We start from the raw sequence: 27,644 nt of genomic DNA, 5'->3' as shown, positions 1-27,644 counted from the left end.
GTGGTATTTTCAGTCCTATAAAGCTCTCGAACCCAGGGACTAGATGAATAGTGTTTTTAAATATTTAACTTAAATACCCATATGCGTAAAAACTAGTGGGTAACAGAAATTTGAATACCCAGATAGAATTACTGATACCCAATGATTTTAAAATGCATTGGTAAAATACCCACAACACCAATAGCTTATCTGGAGCTCTGCAGAGAGCAGGAGTTACAACAGTCGTAGTGCTGTAATTGCTTCATAAGACAGGGCCCATGGTACATTTACACTGTCAATCATCTTCGTTCCAACACCAGGTTCATGTTTTCATTTATATATGTCTTCTATTTCAACTAAGAAATTAAATCTTATTTTGTGAGAATGGATGAGTCCCTGTTTGAAATGACTTGCCACAGAATGAACTAGCAATGGTAAGTAAACCAATAAACTAGCATGGCACACACATCAAAGAGATGACTAATATTATTCAATAAACATATTTACTGCACATCAGTTAAAACTACAGCAATATATTGTCTAGTCATCAAGAAAGATTCAGTGAAACTGTGACGTTTCCAGAACCATTACAAACAAACTAGAGCACAAAATAAAGACTGTGCAGATGCAGACTCCGGGGGACCTTAAACAAAAGTATATTCATGGTAATTGTAGTTATTTCATTTAGAAAACAGCAGAAGCAGGGAATTGAGATAAGCTATCACAGATCGGTGACTCCTCCATACAGGGTAAACAAAGTTATTTAATGTGCACTATAGACACTTTGACCAAATATACAAAAAAACAAATGGATTTTTTTGTAGTTTGAACTAAAAATCCACATTTTTAAGTTGCCACCTGATTACAGTAAACCTTGTAAATTCAACTAAATGTAAAAACTCAGTACATGGTTTAACCTATGATGTATGTCTTTCTTAGGGTTAATCTGCACTTGGATAACAAAAAGGGAATGTAAGCTGTTTCACAAACAGGTCTGAAATGCTCTAATTGAATTCCAACAAAGAGTTATGGAAATTGACCCTTTGAAAAGCTGCAAAAACAAGAGGTCACCCTGACTGTTCAGACACATTTTCTCTTTGACACCATATACTGGCCAAGTAGTATTGCCAAGTGGGTTCTGTAAACCAACATCTCACACAACATAATTTGTCAATATTGGGTTTGAACTTGGGACTTTTATCAAGTGCTTGGCCCATCCACCCATGACATGTGAAACACAAAGAACCAGGTAGGATATGGACCTTTTCAGTGCTGTGGAAACATTAAGTTATGCAAAACATTTGAATAATGTTATGAAACTTATCAAACTTTTTCTAAAAAAGTCTTGGTTCTCAGGCACCGCCCGCAGCATCAGAAAGTCTGCCACACGTTCCGTTTTTATTTCCATTTTTTTTGAAAAAAAAGGTTGATGGTACACAATTGCTTATTTGGTTACATTCTAGTTTGAACAAGCACCCAAATCCAAAACAGCCTTTTGGGCACATCATAGCCATACAGGTAAGTGTTGGAAAGGAAAATGTTGAGTTCTGATTCATATGAACACATATGATATTGATAAACTTCATAGTGATTTCAATTAGTTTTGCTTTTCCTAACTTACACAATTTATGTGGGCCAAAAGAACCCTTATCCCTTGTTGAAGTTCATATCATGGTTATCATGTTAACAGTTCAGTTTGTTAGAAATAACATGTTTACATATCTCAATATGTGACATCAGTTTATCATCACTTAAGTAAGATTTGGACTTTACTACACTGATAGATTACATTCAAGATTATATATGTAACAAACATATTATGAGCTATGTTTTCAGTTTGAGATAGATTTATGTAAAACATCATAGTTTCAAGCAATTAATTTTTCATATTAATACAATAATGACCGTTTCCATTTATATATCTAAATTCCACAGCATTTTACTTTATACATGAAAACTATCACTTCTGTTTCTTCCTGAATGTAGGATTTAACGTCTCATTAATTAATCCAAAACTACTTATCTTCAACATGTTCACTTACTAAAATACCCCCACTATCACAGTAACTGTTCCTTCCTGACTGAACACACTGAGCATCCAGCCACAAACATGATAGGCATTGGTGAAATACTAATACCGTATTCGTCGTAATAAGCGCCCCACTCTAATAAGCGCCCACGGCGATATTTGTTAATATATTGGCTAGTGAACAATCGCAATTAGCACCCCTTCTGATTGAGCAATGTACACAAGACTTATTTATTCGTGTATAATACGCACTCGTGTGTTATATGCACCCTTAATTAGGGGCAATTAAATTCTGGAAAAATATATCTGTTGTATATAAACATTTCAGGCTGTCAGCATAAACCACGAAATTTATCTTTCAACTCTGTTTTTTTTCCAACAAAATACCATTCTAATAAGAGCCCCCTATTTCTAATTTTAAGAGCGCCCTGGGCGCTTATTACGTTGAATACGGTACATACAGTTAGCCTTTGTTTGGTTTACCTGGGTTAGTGATTTGTTTTCAAAACTGATGGTTTTACATTTTCTAAAACAAAAAATAATAATAAAATTAAGACCATACTTTGTTGGAGTGGTCACTATAATACAGACCAGACTTGTCTATAATTGAAGTCAAAGAGTTACCTCCCTTTAAAAAACGTCAGTATATGAAATTAAATTTAATCCAAAATTTGAGAATTTTGAGGTAACAGATCTATAACTCAAGTAATAAAATTAATTAATTCAAATTGAGTTTTTAGTATTCAGTGTCGACAGATAGATGAAGAGAGAGACAGTTGTACTTACCGGTACTTGATCTGTACACACACGGGTTTAATAAGCATCAGTGAAGAACCATGTATGAGCTAATTTATTGCTGATTGACTAAATAAACTTATTCCAACATTGTCAAAGAGTGTCATTCTCTCACATACTGACAAGTGACAAGACAAATATAAGGAAAGATCTGATTCCCTGATGAGCTTATCAACTCGCTAAACTGTATTCCAGTGAAGACAACTGGTAGCCCAACTCTCTACTACTAACAGGTTTCTCATTGTATAGCTTTGGTAGCAATTGGTAGTTTTTCAGTTTTTCCCAAATATATCCATTGAGAAATATGAGGTCTCATAAGCCACAGACAAGCCCAAAAATTATCTGACTGTGAAAGGTCAACTGTTTCTTTACTGACAAGTGTCCTGAAATATTGTCTGACAGTATGTTACTGGAAATGTTTTCAGGAAATGTACCTGTCCCACTAAAGGGTTGACCAGATTGTCATATATTTGCCTGTTTCTACCTGAGTTTTGTATAATATGGAAAAAAACAAATCCCAAAAATAATTGATGTATTATTCTGCACTTTGAAGAGCATTCTGAGAAAATTCATCAAATATTTCATAAACATGTATAAGAGCTTGCGTGAAAATTACTTCAAAGCATGTTAAGAATAACTACCTCTAGTTAATACTAACTTTCTCTAACATAGCAAAGCTGTTCCGAAAACAAAATAAGCTTCATATGGGATGTATTTATATTCATGATTAATTCAATGATAATCTTCAAACATGCAACAACTCTTCAGGTTACAGATACATATGTAATATTCTATCTCGAGTCAACTAAACTGGAATCTTTCAGTCTGCCTTGAATATGCCAACACCTAGCAGGTTAGGGCCCAATGAAATGATTGTACAAACAGTCTGTATAGTGTATGAATAAACAGTGGAGGAAAGACAGTCATGAATGAGGAACACTTGCACCCTGGTTCTGTTTGAATGCTCAGAAGACAATATCACAATATGCCTGATGTACAAAATTATTTGGAGAAAAAGATGCTGTATATTGAATTCACTGCATGACGTCAGACACTCCAATCAAACTCTCTGTTTGTTCACGATCCAACTCACGTGTCCTGGAAAAAGATATTCTTTCTATTAGTATTATCTTAAGTGAAGTGATGTTAACTGTAAGTAACATGCAAATTTGTGTTTCATAGACATGAAATCAGGTTAAGCCTTTTCAGAATGATTATAAAAGTACCAAAGAGGGCAAGACTGGGAGAAAGTAATTCAAGCAAGTTTGAGTGAGCCTCAGTGGGTGAGCGTTGTTATATGCAGCAGTCAGCAATATTCCAGCTATATCACAGCACCCTGAAAAAAACTGGGCATAAGGCCAGACAATCAACTAGGTCACTGAATCTTTATTTGGCATCTAGAATAATGTAATCTATGAATTGAATTGAATCACAGGTATTGACCATCATGCAATGTTGTGATTGAGACTTCTTAGTTTGGACATTCTAGTTCTGCCATTAACTGGTCATCCATATTTCCTGAGACAGCTTCATAAAGTGGGACTTGACTAGACGTATGTATCATGATCCAAGTATCAAATCTTTGAACAATTCCAATCTTACCTTGATTTTAGTCTGCGCCGGCAGAGGCAGTGTATAAGTTTTTTGACAGCAATGAGAACCGGATCCCAGTTCTCATAGTGGGTTAAAAAGCTAACAGCAAAGAACGCAACAAAGACAGGCACAGATCCCAGGTAGAACATCCAGGAGTATTGAACCTGGAACACGATCAACATGCCTTATAATTTGTTGCAAGTAATCAGTTGCATCATCATTGGATCATTCTTGATTGGTTTCAGTTTTTAACCGAGGAACTGATCATGAAAACTGTAATCGTCTATTTTCCAGTTCCAGGTATTTGTTCATTTTTGTTGAATCTGTGTGGGAAAAGTATGTCAGCCTCGGGTTTGAAGGTGAGTTGTGTTTCAAGGTCTGTTGTGTTCCAATATTCCCAGTAGATCTGCTTGTGTTGTTTGTTTGTTTTGTTTTTTGTTGTTTAATGCCGCACTCAGCAATATTCCAGCTATATTATATCAGACTTAACATGTCATCTCACTCTCTTTACTTTATTACAGTATTTCAGCACCAATTCTTTACTTACCCCTTTCATGATCACGTCGGCCATCATGGTGAGAGGTATTGTGAGACTTAAGGCAAGGGTTGCAATGAGAGATGACGTCAGAAAACAGCCCCTTAAAAACAACAGATATACAATATTTCACAATATTGTCTGAACAACTAACTCACAATGACAGTGGAAATCAAAGTGAGTGAGCAAGTGTATGTTAACATTACATGTAGCAATATTCCAGCAAAATCTTGACAGGAGTTACCAAGAATGGGCTTCACACAATTTACCCATGTGGAGAATCAAAACCCAGGGCTTCAGCATGACAAGAAAATGTTTTAACTGTAAGGTTCCCAACCACACCTAAAAGGAATCAATTAAATATTATTTCATCTCATTTTAAGGTAAAAAGCTTACTTCTGAATCTAAATGCCATGAGGTCAAATCTGAACCCAAATGTAGTGCTCCATGTCGAACAAAATATCATCTCTGTGCCATGCTTTTGATGACGTGTACACATTTTCCTTAACTGAAAGTCACATTATACTCTTCCACAAAGATTATGAAAGATTTTCAGTTAACTTTTACCCTTTTTTGACTCATAAACAGATCTGACTCCTATTGTGCATGTTGTATTGCTATACATGAATTCAATCTTTCAGATTCCATGACCTTGTGTCTGAGAAGATTCTTAAAGATGTTTCCAATCTGATTTTAAGACCATACAGAAACCTGAGTGCCACTATGGTGCAAGACATTCTCCTTCAGTGTCAGGCTCAACCTCCCTGGTTTGGAGAAGTCAATTTTTAAGTTAACAGACAGACAAGACAGACAGACAGACAGACAGAAAGGGCGATGCCATAAGTGAACCGTCAGTCATGATGAGCGTTTTAGGTCAGTTAATCTAGCTGCTCTAGTGCTGTATTAACATGGTATTTCATAAGACAATATTTCGGAAAAAATGTTGGCAGAATTTGGCTTGTAAATACATTGGGGGTCTGTGTGGTCGTAATTCTGTATGGTATATATACATGATATATGTTGTTCTTGTAGAAGTACCATAAAAAGCTAACAGTTCCATGATGAGCATTGGGAGCAGGTCATCCATCAGTCTAGGCATTAGGCATGTGTCTTTGGAATATTTACCTTATGAATGTAAACTTATGAATGAAAATTTAGAGTTATTGGGGATAGAACTGGGTAAAAATGACGACGCACATGGTGAAATTATTGAGGACTGACTGGTATGACCAACTTACCACAGCCACAGGAACTCGGAGAAGACTGTTCCCACAAGGCCGTTGACAGCTATCAGCAGCCACTGTTTCTTGTCAGGCCACTCAAACACCTCCGACTTGGAATAGTGTATGATGAAGAAGCCAGGCCACAAGAGGAGTGTACAGAATAGACCCACAAAGCCTGGACAACAATGGAGGCCATGTCACAGTGGCACACAAGTCCCTGACACATTATCACTTCTAGTCAACACAACAAGGCACACAGACATATGATCTTCTTGTGATTATTAACAGGCACAATGGACATGTTAAATAACAAATAAAGCTTCACCATCATGTTTTAAGGCCAGACAAATTGAATGTCTTGTTTCAAATATTTTCTTGGTCAACACACCAACATATAAGAGGCTAGAGGCTAAATAATAACATTCTCTAGCTTGATTTGAGATAACTTTTCTAATCATGTTGACAAAAATGCTTGAAAGGAGTACACAAAGAGAAAGCTATCATTTACTGATTAATCAAATACATGTAACTAATTTATACTGTTTTTACTATTGCAATATGATAGAATTGTCTAACAACTTGAAATTATGATGAAAAGGGTCTCACTGTATGATACCACCGATAAATATATTATTAATTGTGTCTTAAATCATGTAAATACTTCAAACGAAAAATGCTGAAACCTGACAAAATCATAGAAGCATTATCAGTATGATTAACTTCCCACCAAGAAAGTATTACATGAACATGATATTATGTACCAAAACTTACCGAAAAACATGGGAATATCCATCTTATCCTCGTGGTCAACTTTCCTCCTCAGCGACACGAGGTACAGGGCATAGCATATCGCACTTCCAAGGGCCCACAGTGCACCCGCTGGAATGCCATTCTCCAGTTTGATATCGGATATACTCACTAGCACCACACCTGCAATACTAGTAATACAAAGAGATATTGGAATAGAGACAGCCAGTGTTGTCATGTGAGTGTTAGTTTGTTCATTTGTTTGGTGTTCTATGCCGCACTCAGCAATATTCCAGCTATATGACAGCGGTCTGTAAATAATCCAGCCTGGACCACACAATCCAGTGATTGATATCATGAGCATCAATCCACGCAATTGGGATACAATGACTGTTTTTATACGACAGATTTATTTTTCCTGAATTTAATTGCCCATAATTAAGGGTGTATATAACACACGCGTGCGTATTATACACGAATAAATACATCTTGTGTACATTGATCTATCGGAAGGGGTGCTAATTGGGATTGTTCACTTGCCAATACATTAGCAAATATCGCTGTGGGCGCTTATTAGAGCGGGGCGCTATTACGTCGAATACGGTAATGACCAGCATGGAAGCAAATTGTCCATTTTCATCAACGGAGAATACCGAGTCACTTTGATGCCTGCAGAACTATGCTGCCTGGCTATATATTTGGCTCAACTGCGGCCTGTAAGCAGGGAAATTACTGTACTTGATACATGCCCACTGTTGAGGGTGTACTACACACACATCCTTCATAGTTAGTCTCAGAACTTTTCAGCCACCCCTTGTACATACTGTACACCATATTCAAGTGACATTAGGCCAAACCTTAAACTAAGTGGTGTTTACTGAGTATGAATTACCATCAAATGAACACATCAATAAAAACATTGGGTTTTTTCATATGTTAATATGTTTAAATTATAAAATATCTTGGCAAACAATACGTGCATAGACAAATGTTTTATGTATCATGATGTATTGTTCAAAAATCGAAAATTATTGAATATTCAACTGGATGATAAACTTAAATGAATAAAATTCTCTTACCACATATAAATATTTTTACAAAATGTTATTTATCAAGGAGGCTGATGCTTAGAAGCTCAGAAGCTTCATGAGAGATGGGTTTGAAAATATTAAATAAAACACCAATTTATTTCGCCAATGTAAACATGGTAAACATGATCGATAAACATATTCAATATACACAAATATAAAAGACTGCCATCTCTTTCACTTCAAAGCCATATAAAAATCAAACATAGTTAAATCAATAAGTGATAAATAAATGTTTATGTACAAAGGATATTGATTAGTTTCATAATGCTGTATCACTATAAGGTCGCTGAATAATGAAATAGATTACAAACATACGTCCAGATATATAATGAACTCTTTATAACCAGATAGTGTAATTACATGATTAGTATGCATACTTCAGTATGGATTTGTTGACATGGTATTTCTGGTGTTACATGCTCACAGTAATGTCTTTGTGTTGGGGAAAAAACCATCAAAACTGTTCAACCTAGTGTATAAGACGACCCTCATTGAAAGCCCCTAATTCTCAGTACGAAAAACTTTCCATATACACAGCAATATACGGTGAGTGCAATAATCTTGAATGCGACGCTAAACCCCATTTCAGCTAACCTGTATTACTTCAAAGTGACATTGTGACTATGGTCTCAAAAAGAATAACAATTCTAAAATTTCTCCTAATGTCTTCTTCTAGTCTTTAAGAGAAACCTTCCAAAAGTAACACAAGTTATCTTTTATACCATAATGCAAGTTTATTGATTTATCAGCAGTGGAGCCAAATATGTTTTAGTGTTAGGGTTGGTTTGATTGCTGTCCATGAACCCCACAGCTGGAGACTACATCGTCACTCCCTTACAGACTTAGTAAAATCTAAATATTTTTTACATTTGGATACTTCTCCTGCATTACTACCTTAATGACCATGACCTGATTTTAATTCTGACCTGCCTAGTAACAGTAACTGAAAGTAATAGATACAAAAAGAAAGTAGAGAAAAGTTGACAGTACCTGACTAAAACAGATACTAATTTGGACAGCGTAAACTTGTCTGCTCCTGAACTTGGGTAAACAGCTGCACAGACAAGAGTAAAGAGTCCCGACGTCGACGACAACACATTGACCATACCAGCCTCTGTCTCGACAAGGGCCTTCTGATAAAAATACTGGGCAAAAAACCACTGAAAAGGAAAAGCAAATGTGTAAAGAATCCACAATGAAAGCCAACCATATTCCTGTTAAAAAACCCACAGGTTTTGGTTTGGTTTGTTGTTTTACGCCACACTCAGCAATATTCAAGGTATGTGACGGCAGTCTGTAAATAAGAGTTTGGACCAGACAATTCAGTGAATGATATTATGAGCATCGATCCACACATTTCGGATCGATGACATGCTTCAACCAAGTCAGTGAGCCTGACCACCCGATCACGTTAGTCGCCTCTTACGACAAGCATAGTCGCCTTTTACGGCAAGAATGGGTTGCTGGAGACCTATTCTACCCCGGATCTTCAAGGGTACAAAAAAGCCACAGGAAGCATTATTATGCCTCAAAGTGAGATCGACCAATCAGAGGGTAGAAATACTAACCCCATATGACCCCATATACCGTCGGTAAAAATCCAAGATGGTTGTTACTGACCTTATATGAGACTGTATAACGTCAGTAACAGCCATTTTGGATTTTCCAACACCCAAATCACATAATTCACATGAAAATTATTGTACAGACATTCGTTATGTCGTTATTCGACACTGTTTTGGGTTTTAATATCAGTGCCTTAGCCAGCCGAGGGGGGGCAGTTGCCCCCCTGGATTTTTTATAGAACACAGTTTTATTTGTGTAATGAAAATACAAGTTGGGGACAAGTAATACTTGTACAAATATTTGCCCCCCCTGTCAAAAAAAGTTAACTACGGCCTTGAATATAATTAATTTTGATGTGCAAGGATGTTAAAGTTTTGTTGGATCATGTTCGTGACTTTAATAAAGATTGTATAAAGTTAAAATTATCATCAAGTTTTGGCCTCTGAGGTTTGAAGAGTAGTCTCCCTTTGACCCTTAATATCTCAGGTTGTAAGTGTTAAGTTTTGAGTTTTAAGTTTTGACGAGACGTGTAACAAAGACACCAAATAGTGTAAACTTCTCGGCATAATAAATTTGTTATGGCGTCTTTAATTGCTGTATACGGTGTCATATTAAGTTAGCAGAAAATTATTGGGCTCAACGTAATAATATGCCATCAATATTTTTCTGCTAACCTAAAATGACAAAGTATACGGCAACTAAAGACACCATAACTAATAGTATACCGTGAGTAAAAAATCCAATATGGTTGTTACTGACCTAATATGAGACCGTATACCACATGTCACATAGCAATAGAATATAGATAGGAATATAGGGGAAATTGGACTGTTTTCAAGTTACAGTGGCCCGCAGTTTTCTGACAACATTTGGGCATTATGATAATTCTATCCATTTTAGCTATACATTATTCGACGTAATAAGCGCTCGCTCTAATAAGCGCCCATGGCGATATTTGCTTATATAATGGCTAGTGAACAATCCCACCCCTTCCGATTTATCAATGTACATAAGACATATTTATTCTGATATAATACGCACTCGTGTGTTATATGCACCCTTAATTATGGCCAAATTAATTCTAGAAAATAAATCTGTCGTGTATAATACGCACAGACTTTTCTTTTGTATCATATCAGGTTGTCAGCATAAACCATGAAATTTACAATCTCTCAACTGTTTTTTTTAACAAAATAATATTCTAATAAGGGCCCCTATTTTTAATTTTGAGAGAGCCCTGGGCGCTTATTACGTCTAATACTATTTTGAAAAGTCACATTTAGTACATTATATATTGCATGGTTAATGTTTACATTGAAGCCTTGTATCGGAAACATATGTACTGGTCCTGTTGTTTATACTGGTTGTAAGTGTCAGGTTTTCATTTTGACATGACTTGTGCAATATAGATACCAAATAGTGTTAACTTTTCGACATAATAAATTCGTTATGGTGTCTTTAGTTGCTGTATACAGTGTGATATTAGGTTAGCAGAACAATATTGGGCTTGGCGTAATAATATGCCACGATAATCACGGTGAGGTGACCTGGGATATATTGCAGATTGTTATTTCACATTTCAGTGAAGCCAACATCAAGGACATGTAATAATCTTCTTTCCGCATTTTAGAGGTTATTTGGGGGAGTCTGATCTTGCTTTTCAGTAAAATATTGCCAATAACTCATTGGGGGGGGGGGGGGGGAATGGAAATCTGAAAGGTGACCTGACAATATAAGAGTGTTGACTTTACACTTATTGATCTCATGTGAAAATACACATGGATCCAGTAACCAATCCCACTTGTAGTCAGCAAAAATTGTACAAAAGCAAGGGGTATCTGGAGCCAATTATTTCCCTGAATCCCACTGGCTCTAGAACTAGTGTATGAAAACTTTTGCTCCCCCAAAGACCAGGTTGGCTAGTGACTCATACATGTGACTAGCCTGCCTTGAGTCAAAGACCATATACCGATATATATATATATGGTCTCTGCTTGAGTCGATAATCATCATCATTTTTCTTCATTATTATTGCTTCATTCTCTGCCTTTAGAATGTTCATAAAATATGAAAGGGCAAGATACCTTTTTTTCAATTCGCATATTTTAGCTATCAGAAAGATATTGATATTTCTTGTGAAAGAAATTGATATGGGCACAGTTCTACAAAGGGAGAGAATTCTATAAGGGGCATCACTCTGTCAGACTGAATTGGGCCACTGAGCAATCTGGAATCTGCATTCATGTGTCAGGGATCTGGACAAAGCAGTCCACAACAGATGGGTGAGAATTCACATCCACGTCCCTGGGCTACAGTGAAACAGTCAGTAAGTATGGAAGTAATATCCAGGATTGGCAGTTCTCACCACCAAATCCCAGATAAGTCTGAAAGAGTACTCATGAGAAGGATAGGGTGCTACTTGGCATGTACATACAAAGAATACATATTCTACAGCTGGGAAACCATGCTGACATCGGTAGACAGGAATTAAATACCTGCCAAAATATAAAATCCATTCATTTCAATCTACAAAAATAACTTCTACGGTAATTAAAAAGAAGAGAATGTTTCCTTTGCATCCTTACCTAAGGCAAAAATACATTCTGCTGAACACTTATTTAACTTGAAGAATTTACTTTCCTAATGACAATTCTTAAGCGGCAGTAACCCCAAACTTACCAAGACACAGAAAAATACAGATAACTTGATAACCTGACGTATTGTCAGTTTGCTCATAGATCGGATCCTAGCCTCCTCGGCCCGCAGAGACGCCTGGTACGACAGCCGCGCCAATAAATGTTCCTCTGCATAGGTTTCAGATAGCTGTCGTACTTCTGATAGGTTGTTGAATCTGACAGACTTGTTTGATGAAATACCTGCAAGAGACAATGCTCTAGAATAATCTGGAATATTATTGTTTCAACAAATGGGACGGACTGTTTTCTTCACATGACCATGGCGTTTTTAGCAATGATTCAGGTTAGAATTGGTCTTCAGAAACCCATGCTTGTCATAAGAGGTGACTAATGGGATCAGACGGTCACACTCACTGATTTGGTTGATGCCTGTCATTGTATCCCAATTGTGTCGATTATTTACAGACTGCCAACATATAGCTCGAATATTGCCGAGTGCGGCTTATAAGAGACAACAGTTCCCGTTTGTAGCAAACTTGAAGCATTGAGAACTGGTTCAGAATTATAGCCCTTACATATTACTAGTCAATGAGGACTACCATCATTGGATTTTTACTTGATCTCAGTACAACTAGGCAGCAAGTGAGTTAAATTTAGCATTGCATTGGCATTAATCCATCCATATAGTGTTGCTAGTGTTGAATGTTCGAAGGTTGTGATATTGGTACAATTCTACTCACTGCCTGCATCATCGGATTCAGTACCGCTATTTTTGTCTTCATTCTTCACAGGCACATATATTGGATCACCCTGAAACAGAGAATTGGGTTGAGATACTTTATGTTCATCCCAATTAAGTTGATCGATGCTCATGATGTCAATCACTTGATTGTCTGGTCCAGACTCTATTTTTGTACAGACCGCCGTCATAACGCTTGAATATTGCTGAGTGCGGCGTTAAACAATAGACAAACAAACAAACAAATGAAGTACCCAGCAGAGCAAGCAGTCACTCACTGGCCCTTGGGGAGAGTGGGGTGACACACTTCCAGTGCTAGAGTCCTATGACAAAATCAGATATCTTTGACTCACCAACATATTATCCACCGCTGGAGGACTCTCAATATGGTGTTCCTCGACCGTTTTCTGAAAAATAAAAAATTGTTAATGAGAAATAATAAGAAAAGTTCACCCATAGTTGTCAGCTATAAGTCATCAGCAGGAAGTGCTGTTCTAGCATGATTAGTATGATTTCAGCAAAATTGCAAGCAGGCATTGGGGGTCCCCCAAATTGACTTGTGTGACATGAAAAACTAGTGCTGCATCTGGGATTTCTTGCAGGAAGTTGTTTGGCCCTTGAAAACAAGAGTCATCAGAAAGATCACATATCCCCCCGGCAGCTGTCTGTAAAGTAACCACTAGTAAATGTGCAATTCTGTATGTAATGAGTCAACAGTTGAATGTTCTTTTAGAAGCATACATTGTTTAACCTACTGAATGGTTTTCGAATTCTGGCACGGAAACGAACCCGTTCCCCAATGGAGTCTAGGTCCAACTTCTTTACATAAAAATTGTAAAAAATAAAAATTCGTAAAAAAAAATAATATCAAAAGGCATCACTTCAGTATGTGCCTGATAGCTTTGCCAAGTTTCAATCAAATGCACTGAATGGTTTTCGAATTCTGCCCCGGAAACGAACCCCATCCCCAATTGAGTCTATGTCCAACTTCATTCCATAAAAATTTTAAAAAATAAAAATTAGAAAAATCCCAAAATATCAAAAGGCACCACTTCAGTATGTGCCTGATAGATTTGCCAAGTTTCGATTAAATACACTGAATGGTTTTCGAATTCTGCCCCGGAAAAGGAAATGATTACGGACGGACAGACGGACAGACAGACTGGCTGATCGCTATATCCCCCCGCATTACATGCCGGGGGGATAAAAATGAATTGTTCAATCGTAAGCATACTTGTGATTTTTATCTTCGATCCACTGACCAGTGATGGATGTCATGGCACCATTTTATGATTATGTCGATAATTATGATTTCAATGACCAATCATATTCTTATATTGGATATTACAGTTTAATCACATGGAGAGTTACTTATCATCATAATACTTGTCATACATTTTTCACATACCGCTCTTGGCCTAAAAGATAGACAAAACATTATATGTTTAGCTTAGAATGGTAAGAAAACAACATTGCAATGCATTTTATTGTCCGGCAATCCAATAGTCGGATAGGATAAAATAAGGCGGGCAATAAAAAATTATGATTGTCCGATAGAAACACTCATTAGCAGTGATTAGCGAACACAGTAATTTTGTCAAATGACACTATAACATTTTCAAAATTTTATCAACTTTTGATAGGACATCCTTCTGTATCCTTACACCAAATTTGCAAAGCATCTTTAGGACATGTTGGATGACTACCAGTCAATGACCTGATGACCTAGAAAATGAAGCAATCTGAATCCCTGCAATAAATATTCTTGCACAAAAATATAGGCAAAAAAATTACACCAAGGTTGACATTGGTATGTGCCAATATATAATCTGTAATCATTAAACACAGGTTTATTCTTAATCGTTGATCATGTTTACATTACACAGTCTTTTGGTGATTCTTATCCATTTCTTTGACAATGTTGAATTGAAAGCATGTGCCACCTATTATGACCATTTTGCATTACCCATTTGGTAAATGAAGAATAAAAAACAAATCATTGACATTGTTAACCTCATGACAACACTTAATGAACTTAAGGAAACTGACCTTTGACCCCCGCCTGCACTGCTCTCGCCAAGGTCGCCATAGTATGAAGCCGGACAAGTAAACAACAAACATGGCGGTCTTGAAGTACGACGTAAAGAACGGCTTCTTGAAATCTGTGTTCTTGAATATGTACTGCAAGAACATGGTCCACATGAAGTAACTCCGGATACATTTACAAGGTCTAATACAAATGTAGTCTCGATAACATTTAATTTCAAAAGAGGATAGCTAGGGTTATTTACAAAAAATGTTTGAGAACTAATGTAAAGTTAGCTGTCTTTGGTACATATCAGTTGAGTCATGAGTGAGTGAGTGAGTTGGGTTTAACACCGCTTTTAACAGTATTACAGTTATATCACGGCGTGTCAGCTTAATGTGGGAGGAAAGCCCAAAGTGATGCAGGTCTCAGACGTTTACCACCTCGGTGAAACCCACGAGCACGGGTATGGTGCTGACAAACCTAGAAACATAATCGGGGCAAACCGGGATTTGAACCCACAATCATAGGTTTCTGGCGTGCCCAAGGGACACAACTCTGCACAGCGAATAGTGGCGCCTTAGACGACTTGCCCACCCATGCCACCCGGTTGAGTCATGGGAACCACATCATTAAATTTCTTTTGGTCCTAATATTATCAACACAATTTTGTTTACCATTTATAGACATGATAGAATGGAGTTCAGCGCCACTACCAACTACATGTGTACAAAAATTCATTCCATTTTGATAATAAAATGAGTAATGAGTTAATGACTATAAACATGATAAATAACTTTTTCAACATGTTCAATATGGCTGACAAGGCAGCCATCTTGAAAATCAAATTCAATCCTCCTGAACAAATTGGATTGTCATCAATGGTGGGCATATGTATGTAAAGTTTTAGCTTCATTAGTCCAGTGGTTTCTGGCGAGAAGATGATTATCATGATTATGATCCATGACAGACAACAGGTAATGAACAATCTAAAATATTTGTTTCGAGGATAGATAGGTGAGAAGAATTTTTGTGAGGTTTTGATGTAGGTTACACTGATACATGAATAATAAAAGCTGGAAAAAACATTTTTCAAAGGGTTATTTGGCAGGATTGGGCAGGGTGCCTGACAAAAATAGTCTTGATACTGTTGCCTAGGAGACAAACGTTGCAAACGTAGAATTTGCCTGCCAAATATTGTTAAACATTGACTCCCCAGCAGAAGGCTGTGTGTGGATAGTACTTACCTCTGTCAACTCTGATGATGCTACCCATATTAGATCCACAATGAGCAGCACCACAATGCCCAGTACAAGTCTCTGTACTTTAGATAGGCCGCTTAAACCCAGCATAACTTTATCTGACTTGAGCAGAACGGACAGGGCTAAATCATGACTGTAAACGGCTGAATCCACAGCTAAAATACTTCACAACTCTCGTTCTTCTTTTCACATCTGAAACAAAAGGAAGAATTGCTAAAATTGAGTCCCCTTGTCCAAGACTAGTAAATTTCAGGAAGGACTAGTGACATTTCCTTGTGGACTACCACTTTTACCAGTAGGTAGATGGCATTTTTGAGGACTAGAGAAAAAAAGATATGCAGAAATGGCTGAGTAATAGGTAAATATGACATTTTCAATATGGCTGCCATTGCAGGATGGGTACTGTGTTAGCATGGTTTAGAGACACAATAGCTGTCATCATGCATACAAAGTTTCAACTCCAAAGGCCTTGAACATGTTGAAGTTTCAGCTGAGATGTGAAAATGGACGACGTACTACCACACAAGATGAGCTTCAATCCTGAGTTTTCAATTAGTGCTGATAAGTCTTTTTTCGTCATGTATATTAAATATATTTTATAACACATTACCTGATTACTATGGTAATCATCATATGGTTCCTGTAACTTTTACACTGCTGCATTGTAAGGACACCAAGAATGGTTTCACACATTGTACCCATGAGGAGAATAGAACCAGCACCTTCAAAGTGACGAGCAAACACTTCAACCACCAGGCTACCCTATCAACCAGGCAGGCACACAACCATAATAACTAATATTAATAACATTATCATGATTAGGAAGACATCATATGTACCACAATAAGTCAAATGCATATTTTCAATTAGACTTGGAGTTTTTATTACTGTGGACTTTCAAGCATTTAAAAATAAAATGGAGTAAACCAACAAGCCCATTGTCGCAGAGTCTGTGGTCATTATGAATCATGGAGCTGGGAGCATGGCCAGTGATTCATTAACATGATTAATTGACAGTCTGTCACTTTCAGACATTACTTTGTTTTGCGAGGTAACCATGGTAACATAGCCACGACATCCAACTGTTAAGTATGGCTGCGTAAAAGGCGACTAACGGGATCGGATGGTCAGGCTCGCTGACTTGGTTGATACATGTCATCGATCCCAATAGCGTGGATCGATGCTCATGATGTTAATCACTGGATTGTCTGGTCCAGACTCGATTATTTTACAGACCGCCGTCATATAGCTGGAATAATGCTGAGTGCGGCGTTAAACAACAACAACAACAACAACAACAACAACAACAAAAAATGATATCAAAGATGAATTTGATTTTAGTAAAACTACAAGAACGTGTGTTCAATCTAACTGATATGTCTATTCTCACAAGAAATACAATCAAGACTGTTCTTTTTCAATTTCTTCATATGGGAAGACATCATCATCAATAACTAGTGCAGTGTCTCAGGTATCGTGCAATGTTTTGCTGTCCAAAAAAATCCTTGAAAGTCAAGTGAAGTGCAGCACATGTCACAAGTCTGAAGATGTCAAGAAGCCACACTTGTCAATCTAGGACTCTCATGCCTAGGAATGGTCCCAAATACATCAAATAGTTAGACCCAGGCAAATCCCCGATGACCTACCATGTTCAATGTATTATGTAAACTCCCTATCATATTCATCTGCTCCAATAAGCCCCCCCTGACCAACTTCATACATAATATATATTAAGTTGATGTCCATAAAGTGTCATGTAATCATGTTCTTCACATATCACCATGATCACCATATATCACAGTGACAGACATGCAGTGTAGGGCTGGGGCGGGTAACTCGGGTACTCAGGTCGGGTGGGTATTGAGTAGGATCCGGGTACCCACAGGACTACCCGGACCCGTGGTTAATCAAGTGATATATTGTTTAATGACAAAAAGTATCTTGAACTTTAGAATGTTTGCATTCCTTCTGACTTTATATGTTTGCATAAAGATAAAGCTTCAGTCAACTTTAGTCTATGCATGATCAGATAGTTTTATACGAGTATCTAAATACATTTTGCCAGGGCTACTTTCAAACTAGTCCCAGTCGGACATTTGGACCTATCTCTTGAGACCTAGAGCGGGTACCCGGGTAGGGTCGGGTAATAGGAGGGTGGGTACCCAGGTTGTTAATTTGGACTCGTCCAAGCCCTAATGCAGTGCTATTTTTAGATGACCCCTGCTGAGTGTTTCATGTTACCTGCCTTTGTTACAGGTAACATGAAAATGCAGCAGTAATCATGGTAATAAGGATCTATACAGTGGTAATGTCATACTGCTTGTCTGTCATGGATGAAATCTCAAATCATTTTGTTATCTGAGTGCCCAGGTCGTCTGCCATGGTAGTCATCTTTGTGAAGCCATTTGAAATAAGAGTGAGTGAGTGAGTGTGGTTTTACGCTGCTTTTAGCAATATTCCAGCAATATCACGGCGGGGGACACTAGAAATGGGCTTCACACATTGAACCCATTGAAATAAGAACAGCGATCTGATTGGATATTGCGTTTTCATCACAAGGGAACCAAACCATGTTCTACACGGGTGGCACCACAATCGAGCCAAGAAAAGTAGGCTCGGGTGGAAACTAGACTTTGATATTGGCTAGTGGACACGCTTGCCTCGGAATATTACAATGCCTAGGTGCTTGTGTAGATTTACACTCTTTTATACTGCCCCATGCATCTTGAAAATATGCAAAACAAAATTACAAAATGGTCTGATCTTAGAATTAGTTCACCCTGTTCATGCTATTTATCTAAAAGACATTGGGTCAGAAATGCATAGCAAAAAATAGATTTGTGTTATATGGTCAGGCTTAGGTCACGCACGTATGCACGCATGCACGCACGCACGCACGCACATATATATATATATATATATCAGCATACATTTAGATCCAAACAATCAGCAAGCCACACCCCTGCCTGTCATCTTCTAGGGTTAAGATCACATACCGTATTCGATGTGATAAGCGCCCTGCTCTAATAAGCACCCATGACGATATTTGCTAATATATTGGCTAGTGAACAATCCCAATTAGCACCCCTTCTGATTGATCAATGTTCACAAGACTTATTCATTCGTATCTTTCAACTCTTTTTTTTTCTCACCAAAATTAAATTCTAATAAGAGCTCCCTATTTCTAATATTGAGCCCGGCACTTATTACGGGCACTTATTACGTCAAATACTTCAACTTGTAGGACCGCCATCTACCTACAATGCTAACAGCAGCTTTGTTCCACTTCCATACATACAGGATAAGGCAGTGATAAACTTATTGATAGGGATTTGGATGCTTTTATTTTACTTAACAGGAAATACTGTCACATTATCTCTTTCATCTTTAGTTATACAGAGCGTTAGAAATTGGCACTAGTCCTATAGTCATTGCCAAACTGCCCAATGGTATAGGTATCATAAGGACTTGTAGAAATTTGCCCTTTTTAAAGGTTTTGCTATATGTTATCATTATAAGGACTAGTGGACAAAAACTGTTAGTTTCTAACCCTGTATACGTTTGAACATTGTTTGATAAACCAGAGTGGTTGATGGGTGTTAAAACCTGTTACCCTGTTTCTGTCATCAGAGATGAGGTGAGATGAAATTGGGTTTAACGTTGTGTTCACGATTTTTGCACTTATGTAGCGACGTTCATGCACGTGAGTGTGGCTGCTTGTACTAATCCGGACTGATGAGGATTTATAGTGCTAGCCCACTGACATACCATGCCATTTACCATTTAACATGAATACCCCACTCAAACACAGTATACTGACTCTAAGCCGACCAGTCCTTGTTTTAGCCCCTTAATCCCGAGCGCCAGACAGGGTAACAACAAGTACCATCTTTTAACACCTTTTTGGTATGATGCGGCCGGGGATCAAACCCAGGACCTTCCGCTCTCTGGGCGGATGCTCCACCACTAGACCACAGAGGCGGTCCTTATCATCATTATCATCAGAACCATGCACAGCTGGTTTCACACTGCTAGTTATTACCACATTATTACATTATGTTTTTCAAGCGATCAAACAGTCTGGAAACATCTTTGTGCAATACATGTTGTACCTCCCCATGAGACAAAGTATACTGACTCCATGCCTTGTTTTATCCCCATAATGTCTAGCGCAAAGCAGGGTAACAACAAGTATCTTTTAACGTCTTTTGGTATGATGCACCAGGGATTGAACTACCCATCCTCTGGTCTCCAGACAGACGCTCTTTTCACTAGACCACATTCAAGTCTACAGGTCATTATGGTCGGGGATAGGGCTGAAACTTATCTGACAACCTGAAGCAGACATTCACGATACTTTGTTCAGGATACACTATATGGATCTAGGGCAGAGGCTTTCCTAGTGGTCAAAGTGTTCACTCGTCACACCTAGGGCTGGCAAAAAAGATTGATAATCAGAATTATCGTCGATGGGAAGAAATATTACCTATTATCAATATGAAATTGTTGTCCTCGATAATAACATACATAATCTATTGCTGCGTTAGAAATTGGCACTAGTCCTGTAGTCCTTGCCAAACTGTCAAATAGTTAAGATATCATCATAAGGACTAGTAGAAATTTGCCATTTTTAAGGGTTTTGCTATATGTTATCATTGTAAGGACTAGTGGACTAAAAATGTTAGTTTCTACCACTGTATTGTGATGAAATAAAGCTTTAACACATGTTTAATTTACAAAACAGACTTGTAACTGTAACAAATGTCAATTGCTAAAGATGGAAAGTAACTGTTTTTGTTTTATCTTAAATGTCCACAAAGTGATCCAGTGGAGGGAAATAATTTGATTTCTTTCAGACATTTTTTAGCAGATTTGCTCAAAGTTAGTTCTCTGACATTTCTCGGTAATTCATCAATATTTAGTTAATGATTTTCGATCTGTATCGATAGCCAGCCCTAGTTACGCCAAAGACCCAGGTTGGATTCCACAAGGGGGACAACATATTTCCGAAATCACTCTTAAAATCACACGGTTCTGTTATTTTAAGACATACTTTAAGTTAATTTAAATGATTGTATATCAAGGATATGACCATGATGTTGATGAGTCAGTTTGAAGTTTATCCAACATTGTCCAAGGTCCTGATCATCAGAACACTTCATGAGTGTCTGAGTTGGGTTTTTACGCCGCTTTTAACAGTATTCCAGTTATATCGCGGCATGTCAGCTTAATGTGGGAGGAAAGCCCGAAGTGATGCAGGTCTGAGACGTTTAACCGCTTCGGTGAAACCCACGAGCACGGGTATGGTGCTGACAAACCTAGAAACATAATCGGGGAGAACCTGGATTCGAACCCACAATCATAGGTTTCTGGCGTGCCCAGGGGACGCAACCTTAGACGACTGGGCCACCCCTGCCCCCGAACACTTCATGAAAAGATACATATATGATACATATATGATACACATGTCCAAACAGAAGGAGGCATAACTACATGTATCATGTCATTGAGAATAATATGGTCAAAACAACTTTAGTGTTTACTTGCCCAGACTTAGCTCTTAGCATCATATTTTGTACATTAAGGTGTCATATGGTACTTTATTAGCTGAACTCACTAGACCCAACATTATTTTACTAGACAGGCTTGGGACCAGTGCTAAAGTAGCAGACTGTGTACAACGGTGAATCATACCTGCCTCAGCTGTTATTACTACTGACTTCTACATACATAGCCTAGTCATACAGCAGTTGCAGTCGACAATGGCAGAGTGCGGGTTATTACCTAGGTTCTAGGTCAACTGATTACAGAGAACAATGTTACAAGTTCGCATCTCATTATTACAGCATCCATACATGTGACTGCAGCCAGCCAGCCAGCCAGTGTTTGTTTGTTTGTTGTTTAGCGCCGCACTCAGCAATATTCCAGGTATATGACAGCGGCCAGTAAACAATTGAGTCTGGACCAGACAATCGAGTGATGGACATCATGAGCATCGATCAACAAAATTTGGGATACGATGACATCTACCAAGTTAGCGAGTCTGACCACCCGATCCTGTTAGTTGCCTCTTACGACCAGCATAGTCGCCTTTTACGGATCTTCATAGGACTGGTCGTCATTTCTATGGGTGAGGTGGTGGGTTAGCTGTGTGGTTAAAACATTGGCTCCTAAGGTTATTTCCCTCCCACCCAGTAAAATGTGTGAAGCATGAAATTGTGAATCATTTCGTTTGTTATCACCCACTAGTGTGGTAGTCTAGATCACGTACTTTGTGTATCCCTCTGACAAGTGTAAATTGGCCTGGCTCCCATGGCTGAAAGCTACTGTGTATTGTGTATTCATAGCTTTCGGACATGGGAGCCGTACCAATTTACACTGGTCGGAGGGGTACACAAAGTACGTGATCTAGACTACCAGTTGTCAGACTTTCATTTTTAGGTGAAGCCTCGGTGGCTGAGTGGGTTTGATCACTGACTTTGTGTGGGCGATTAGGTGCCTCACTCTGGCAAGTGTGGGTTCAAATCCCGGACGGGACTCAACCCCAAAAAGTACGAGAATCTGTACTTTACTAAGAAAGTGTTCTCCCAAAAATAACATTTGTCAGACAAGAACCTTGTCTAGAATAATGTGCACCACAATAATTATCATTGTAACTGATGCTGACAGCCATTTTTTTTAATAATGCAATAAAGCAATATGTTACAAGAGAATACATTAGTAGACTTTTATTGTCCATGATGGCAATTGTTTCTTGATAGTTGCATGAGTAGAGCGGTGTTGGGTATTACCGACCAGCTAACACTACATCCAGTCTAATTTCTGCTGCGATTACATGAAACAATAAATAATGCATAAAACAAACCTTTCAATGTGAATCATTTTCATTGTCAAAGACGAGTAAATGCCATCCAGCACACCTGTTGCAGATAGATATTTGACTTTGTTAATTTATTTTATAATTTGTTCTGTTGTCGGCTCAGTCAAACACCTGTGTAGGCTATTCCGAACCAACAGTTGGTGAGCAATTTGAATTTTCGTATCCCATTTCAATTAAATTTGGATTCTATTGATAGCTCTATTTTCAAACATTATAATGTAAGTATCAATTTATTTCAACATCAATGTTGACAGCGATATTCTAAAATAAGAGTTTTGATATCACGCCAAATTCCAAATAAGGACATAGCAAGGTAACGTTTATCTGATTGGTCACAAGAACTTACAGTCTACTCAAGACAACCCTGATGATCAGTGTAATTCAAAGCCTATATAAAAAACTACAAACATGATCATTACTTCTTCCATGTTTTGCCAAATACTACAATACATGAAAATTTATATTGAAAAAAGATGCATTTTAGTATGTTTAGGATTATTCTTGCTAGAATAAATGATACTGACAATCGAGGAACTTTTCATCATTTGTTTGAAGACATTATTTGCTAACTTCAAAATATACAAACTTACATTGATGCAATTTTATGGACATTCATGGTAATATTTATTGATAGAAGTTAATGCAAGCTTTTTCACGATTTGTATATTATTTTGTTTTGATAAAATTAAAATTGCAACACTTTACTTATATCGATATGTTTCTGCACATATTAGTGGTCTGCAGTTCTTATGTACGTGGGTCTAACACATAACGGTCACAAAACAATGAGAAATTCAAAAACAGTGTCCCCCTACAATCATATTACAACACAGTTCCCCTGTGCCAATTCATAACTTAAAATCCAATAAAAGGTGTGTATTTTGAGCGGAGTGTAATTTCATGGAAGAAACATTGGAGGGCAAGTAATTACTCATGGAATTACTGGAATTACTTACATCATCATGGACAGTCATGATAATAATCAAAGACAGCTGTCATTTAAAATTATTTTTATTTACGGTATAATACTGCCAAGCATACACAGTCTTAAAAGACTGAAATATCATTTGGCCATTCATTCTACTCTACATGCTCTAAGCATTGGGGGGCGGTCGGGAAGCCTAGTGGTTAAAGCGTTCGCTCGTCACGCCAAAGAACCGGGTTCGATTCCCGACATGGGTACATTGTGTGAAGCCCATTTCTGGTGTCCCGCTCCTTGATATTGCTGGAATATTGCTAAAAGTGGTGTAAAACAATACTCACTCACTCACTAAGCATTGGCTGACGAGAAAAGATACAATTACAAGACTGGAATTGTGAGAGATTAAATAACATTGTCATATCTGATACATGATGTGCAAGATGCCCAACGGTCAGCAGTGTGCACATTGAAGGGGAAAGCACTCTCATCAAGCTCATCCCTGCCCTTGACATCTATTTTAGGTCACGGTCGGACATTTCGAAAGTTCATCAACATGCCCCAACTGACATGTTCCAGATGAAAATGTAAGTTGTTCCGCAAACTAATGTTTGGAGTTGTTGTCTCTTTTATTTACTAATTATTTTTGGTGAACTAGATATCGGGGACAATGTGACTCATTCCTTATGAAATAATGATCATATTTTTACCATGTTTACAGCAGGACATGTTTCCAACATTAACAATTCTGGCTTTTTATTGGAAACATTTATTGTCGACTGCATATATGCACTATAATTAAAGTAGTGTATACATCAGGATGAACAAAGGTTATGATATATTGATATTTGTGAGACTAATTAGGGTGTGACACCAACGAATATCGAAAAGAGATATGCACATCATGTTTTGTGTTTCTTTTGACACTTTATAAACCTCATATGAATGAATTATTAGCTTTTGTTGCGTTATCAACATGACCAATCTCATAATCCACACAACCAATCATCATAATGCGACTTGTTTGGAAAGGACGACAGTGCGAATTAGTGATGGGTTAGTGTTGATCAGACTATTCAGTCCATATATATATGGCAAAAAAACCCTTGCATTATGGCCTGGAATTGCGTAATGTACTAAAATAGACATGACGTTACTTTTTAAAAAGGGGTATCACAGTTTTGGTTAGACTTGTTGGCATAGCCTTTTTTATCACTGATATATATATGCACCTCATGTACAGATGTGATGCCTGTTGTTTTCTTTTTCTCAGTTTTCTTCTTGTTTTAATTTACATGGCAGAAGCAAACTGTTCATGCCAGAAGAGGAAGTTCTTCTTTCAAATAATCCCATAGAAACAGCTGTCACAATCAGCAATTTGAGAAGAAAATGGAAATGAGATGTTGTTCTGTAATAACCACTTGTTCAGTAATACCCTACACCGCTCTAATAATTGTCAGGTTGTAGTTGCCAGGATGACATGGCAAATGAATATCATGTTGTTGTCATAATGTAGTAATACTAGTACATGTAGCACAGCCATTACTATATCAAGTAATGTTCCAATTTATTATTTAAACATGTTAATTAGCTCATGCTTTCGATTGTTTACATTTGTGCATTCCTAAATACGAATCTTAGAATGTAAGGAGGGTGATACTAGCGTGATATTTGCATGTGAATTCTTGGATGGAATTCACATATCTATAAATACGATATTGGAAATCTTGCATTATCTCCGATCTTGCTTAACCGTAAATAAATGAGCATCTTCCTACACAGCTGAGCAGAAAGTCGAAAATTTGATGGAGGAGCACTTACATCTCTAAGAAATCAATCCCTTGATCGCTTCAAAATTGGCACTCATTTCAATCCTCGGTATATAAGAATTTCAAGCAATGATAGAATTCTTCTTGTCTACGCTTTTATGTGACTCTTTGACAAATATTTCAGTGATTCATAATCAACAGTTCGCAGTTTTAACAACCGGAAGTTTGTGTGTAGGCAGTGGTATTAAACTACAGAACTAACTCTTCCGTCATAAACGTTAAACGAACACGATGGAATGCCACCACGTTTAATGCCCTCGATAGTCGAATTTGTTTTAAAATTAGAATAAATTGATTTTTTTAAAACTTTTGAACAGGTACGATTCCTTTCGAAGGTCGATCAAAAGAAAACGTATTTTAACGACACGACCATCGCGTCACTTTATGCAGGAAGTCAATAATAATGCCGTGATTTATGATTATGGAAGTAAATTGCTTCTGACGTTTATGAACCGACTACATATGGTAGGTACAGTGTTTATTTGTTTGACGATGTTAAAGTGCTTCTTTGGACCCGTGAAGACCAGGGTTGGAATATGTCTTCAGCAACCCATGCTTGTCGTAAGAGGCGACAAACGTGATTGGGTGGTCCGGCTTGCTGACTTGGTTGATGCATGTCATCGTATCTCAGTTGTGTGCATCGATTCCCATGATATCAATTACTGGATTGTCTGGTCCAGACTCGATTATCTACAGACCCCGTCATATAGCTGGGCGGCGTTAAACAACACGCTTCACGCACACAATAACAGCAGATACCACAGGGTGAGTGAGTGAATGTTGTTCCTGACATTAAAATAAAATGCTGCTTACCATACTGAAATTGCAAAAATAACTCGTGTCTGGACAACAATTCAAGTCCTTGGAGTATGGTTTCACGCGGAGTCAGCCAGGTAACAAACTGTACACCAGGATCACAGTGTGGTTAAAATGTGAAAGGTTGAAATAAATTCTTAATTTAATTAACACATATATGTTCCGGTAGTGTTGCCATGAAGGGAGACAAGGGATGAATTACCCCGATTGTGAGACAGTGGGTATGTGCTTTCAGACAGAATCAGACAGCGGTGCTTCGTTTTTGGAAGAGTACACATGTATATATTTGGCCGAATTTGCGCATCTTAATCGAAACCATATGAAGTGTAATGCAATCTCCCTCCTTTCCATCCGCCCCTATCTAACCCCTGCAACCGTCGTAAGTCTTTCTTTCAGTAAAGGGTTGCAACGGGTACTCGAGTACCCGATAACGGGTCGGGTAGCCTAGGACTCGAGTCCAATTTTCAGGACTCGAGTACCCGTTCAGGGGAGATAACTCGTAAGTCACTTCAAAATGGACGACAAAGCGGACAAACGTTCAAATGTTTGGGCGTATTTTGACCTTGATGACACAAAGACAAAGACCAAATGCTGTCTCTGTGGCATATGTATCAGCTACGCAGGTAGTTCGACGAGTTCCATGAAAAAGCATCTAAGTTTTAAACATAAGAGCCTTTACTTTGATATTCTGCGTCACTTGTGGGTTTAGGTAAGCCATGCAGGCATTTAATAAAAAACATAATACCTTAGAATAGATCAATAGATGCTTGATGACCTTTTATTCGCAAAAGCATCACAAACAAGTGGGACAACATTGAACTACGGGTACTCTAGTCCGGTTCGGGTATTGTCTGCCGGGTACTCGAGTTCAGTTTTCGTACCCGGTAGCAACCCTAATTTCAGTATGTATGTTACGATATATAATCCTAATTAAGCTTAACGCGCATTGTGGAACGGGGTCTAATACTTGAGATCGATG

General features: G+C 37.8%; 1 protein-coding gene across 1 annotated transcript; it reads right to left on the bottom strand.

Annotated features, from left to right (window-relative positions):
• Positions 1-2,733: 2,733 nt before the first annotated feature.
• Positions 2,734-26,015, bottom strand: LOC124112302 (solute carrier family 35 member F5-like). Its single transcript, XM_046472348.2, has 12 exons — positions 25,842-26,015; positions 16,207-16,413; positions 14,983-15,114; positions 13,287-13,340; positions 12,935-13,004; positions 12,238-12,434; positions 8,983-9,152; positions 6,926-7,092; positions 6,170-6,329; positions 4,944-5,034; positions 4,406-4,560; positions 2,734-3,901 (listed from the first exon to the last, which is right to left on the bottom strand). Exons 2-12 carry the CDS (start codon positions 16,309-16,311, stop codon positions 3,838-3,840), a joined length of 1,365 nt encoding a protein of 454 aa, XP_046328304.1. The 5' UTR covers positions 16,312-16,413; positions 25,842-26,015; the 3' UTR covers positions 2,734-3,837.
• Between the last annotated feature and the right edge of the window lie 1,629 nt (positions 26,016-27,644).

Source organism: Haliotis rufescens, unplaced genomic scaffold (genome assembly GCF_023055435.1).
Source record: "Haliotis rufescens isolate VD_foot unplaced genomic scaffold, xgHalRufe1.0.p SCAF_4, whole genome shotgun sequence".
Classification (NCBI taxonomy): domain Eukaryota; kingdom Metazoa; phylum Mollusca; class Gastropoda; order Lepetellida; family Haliotidae; genus Haliotis; species Haliotis rufescens.
This window is presented reverse-complemented; position numbering and strand designations above follow the sequence as displayed.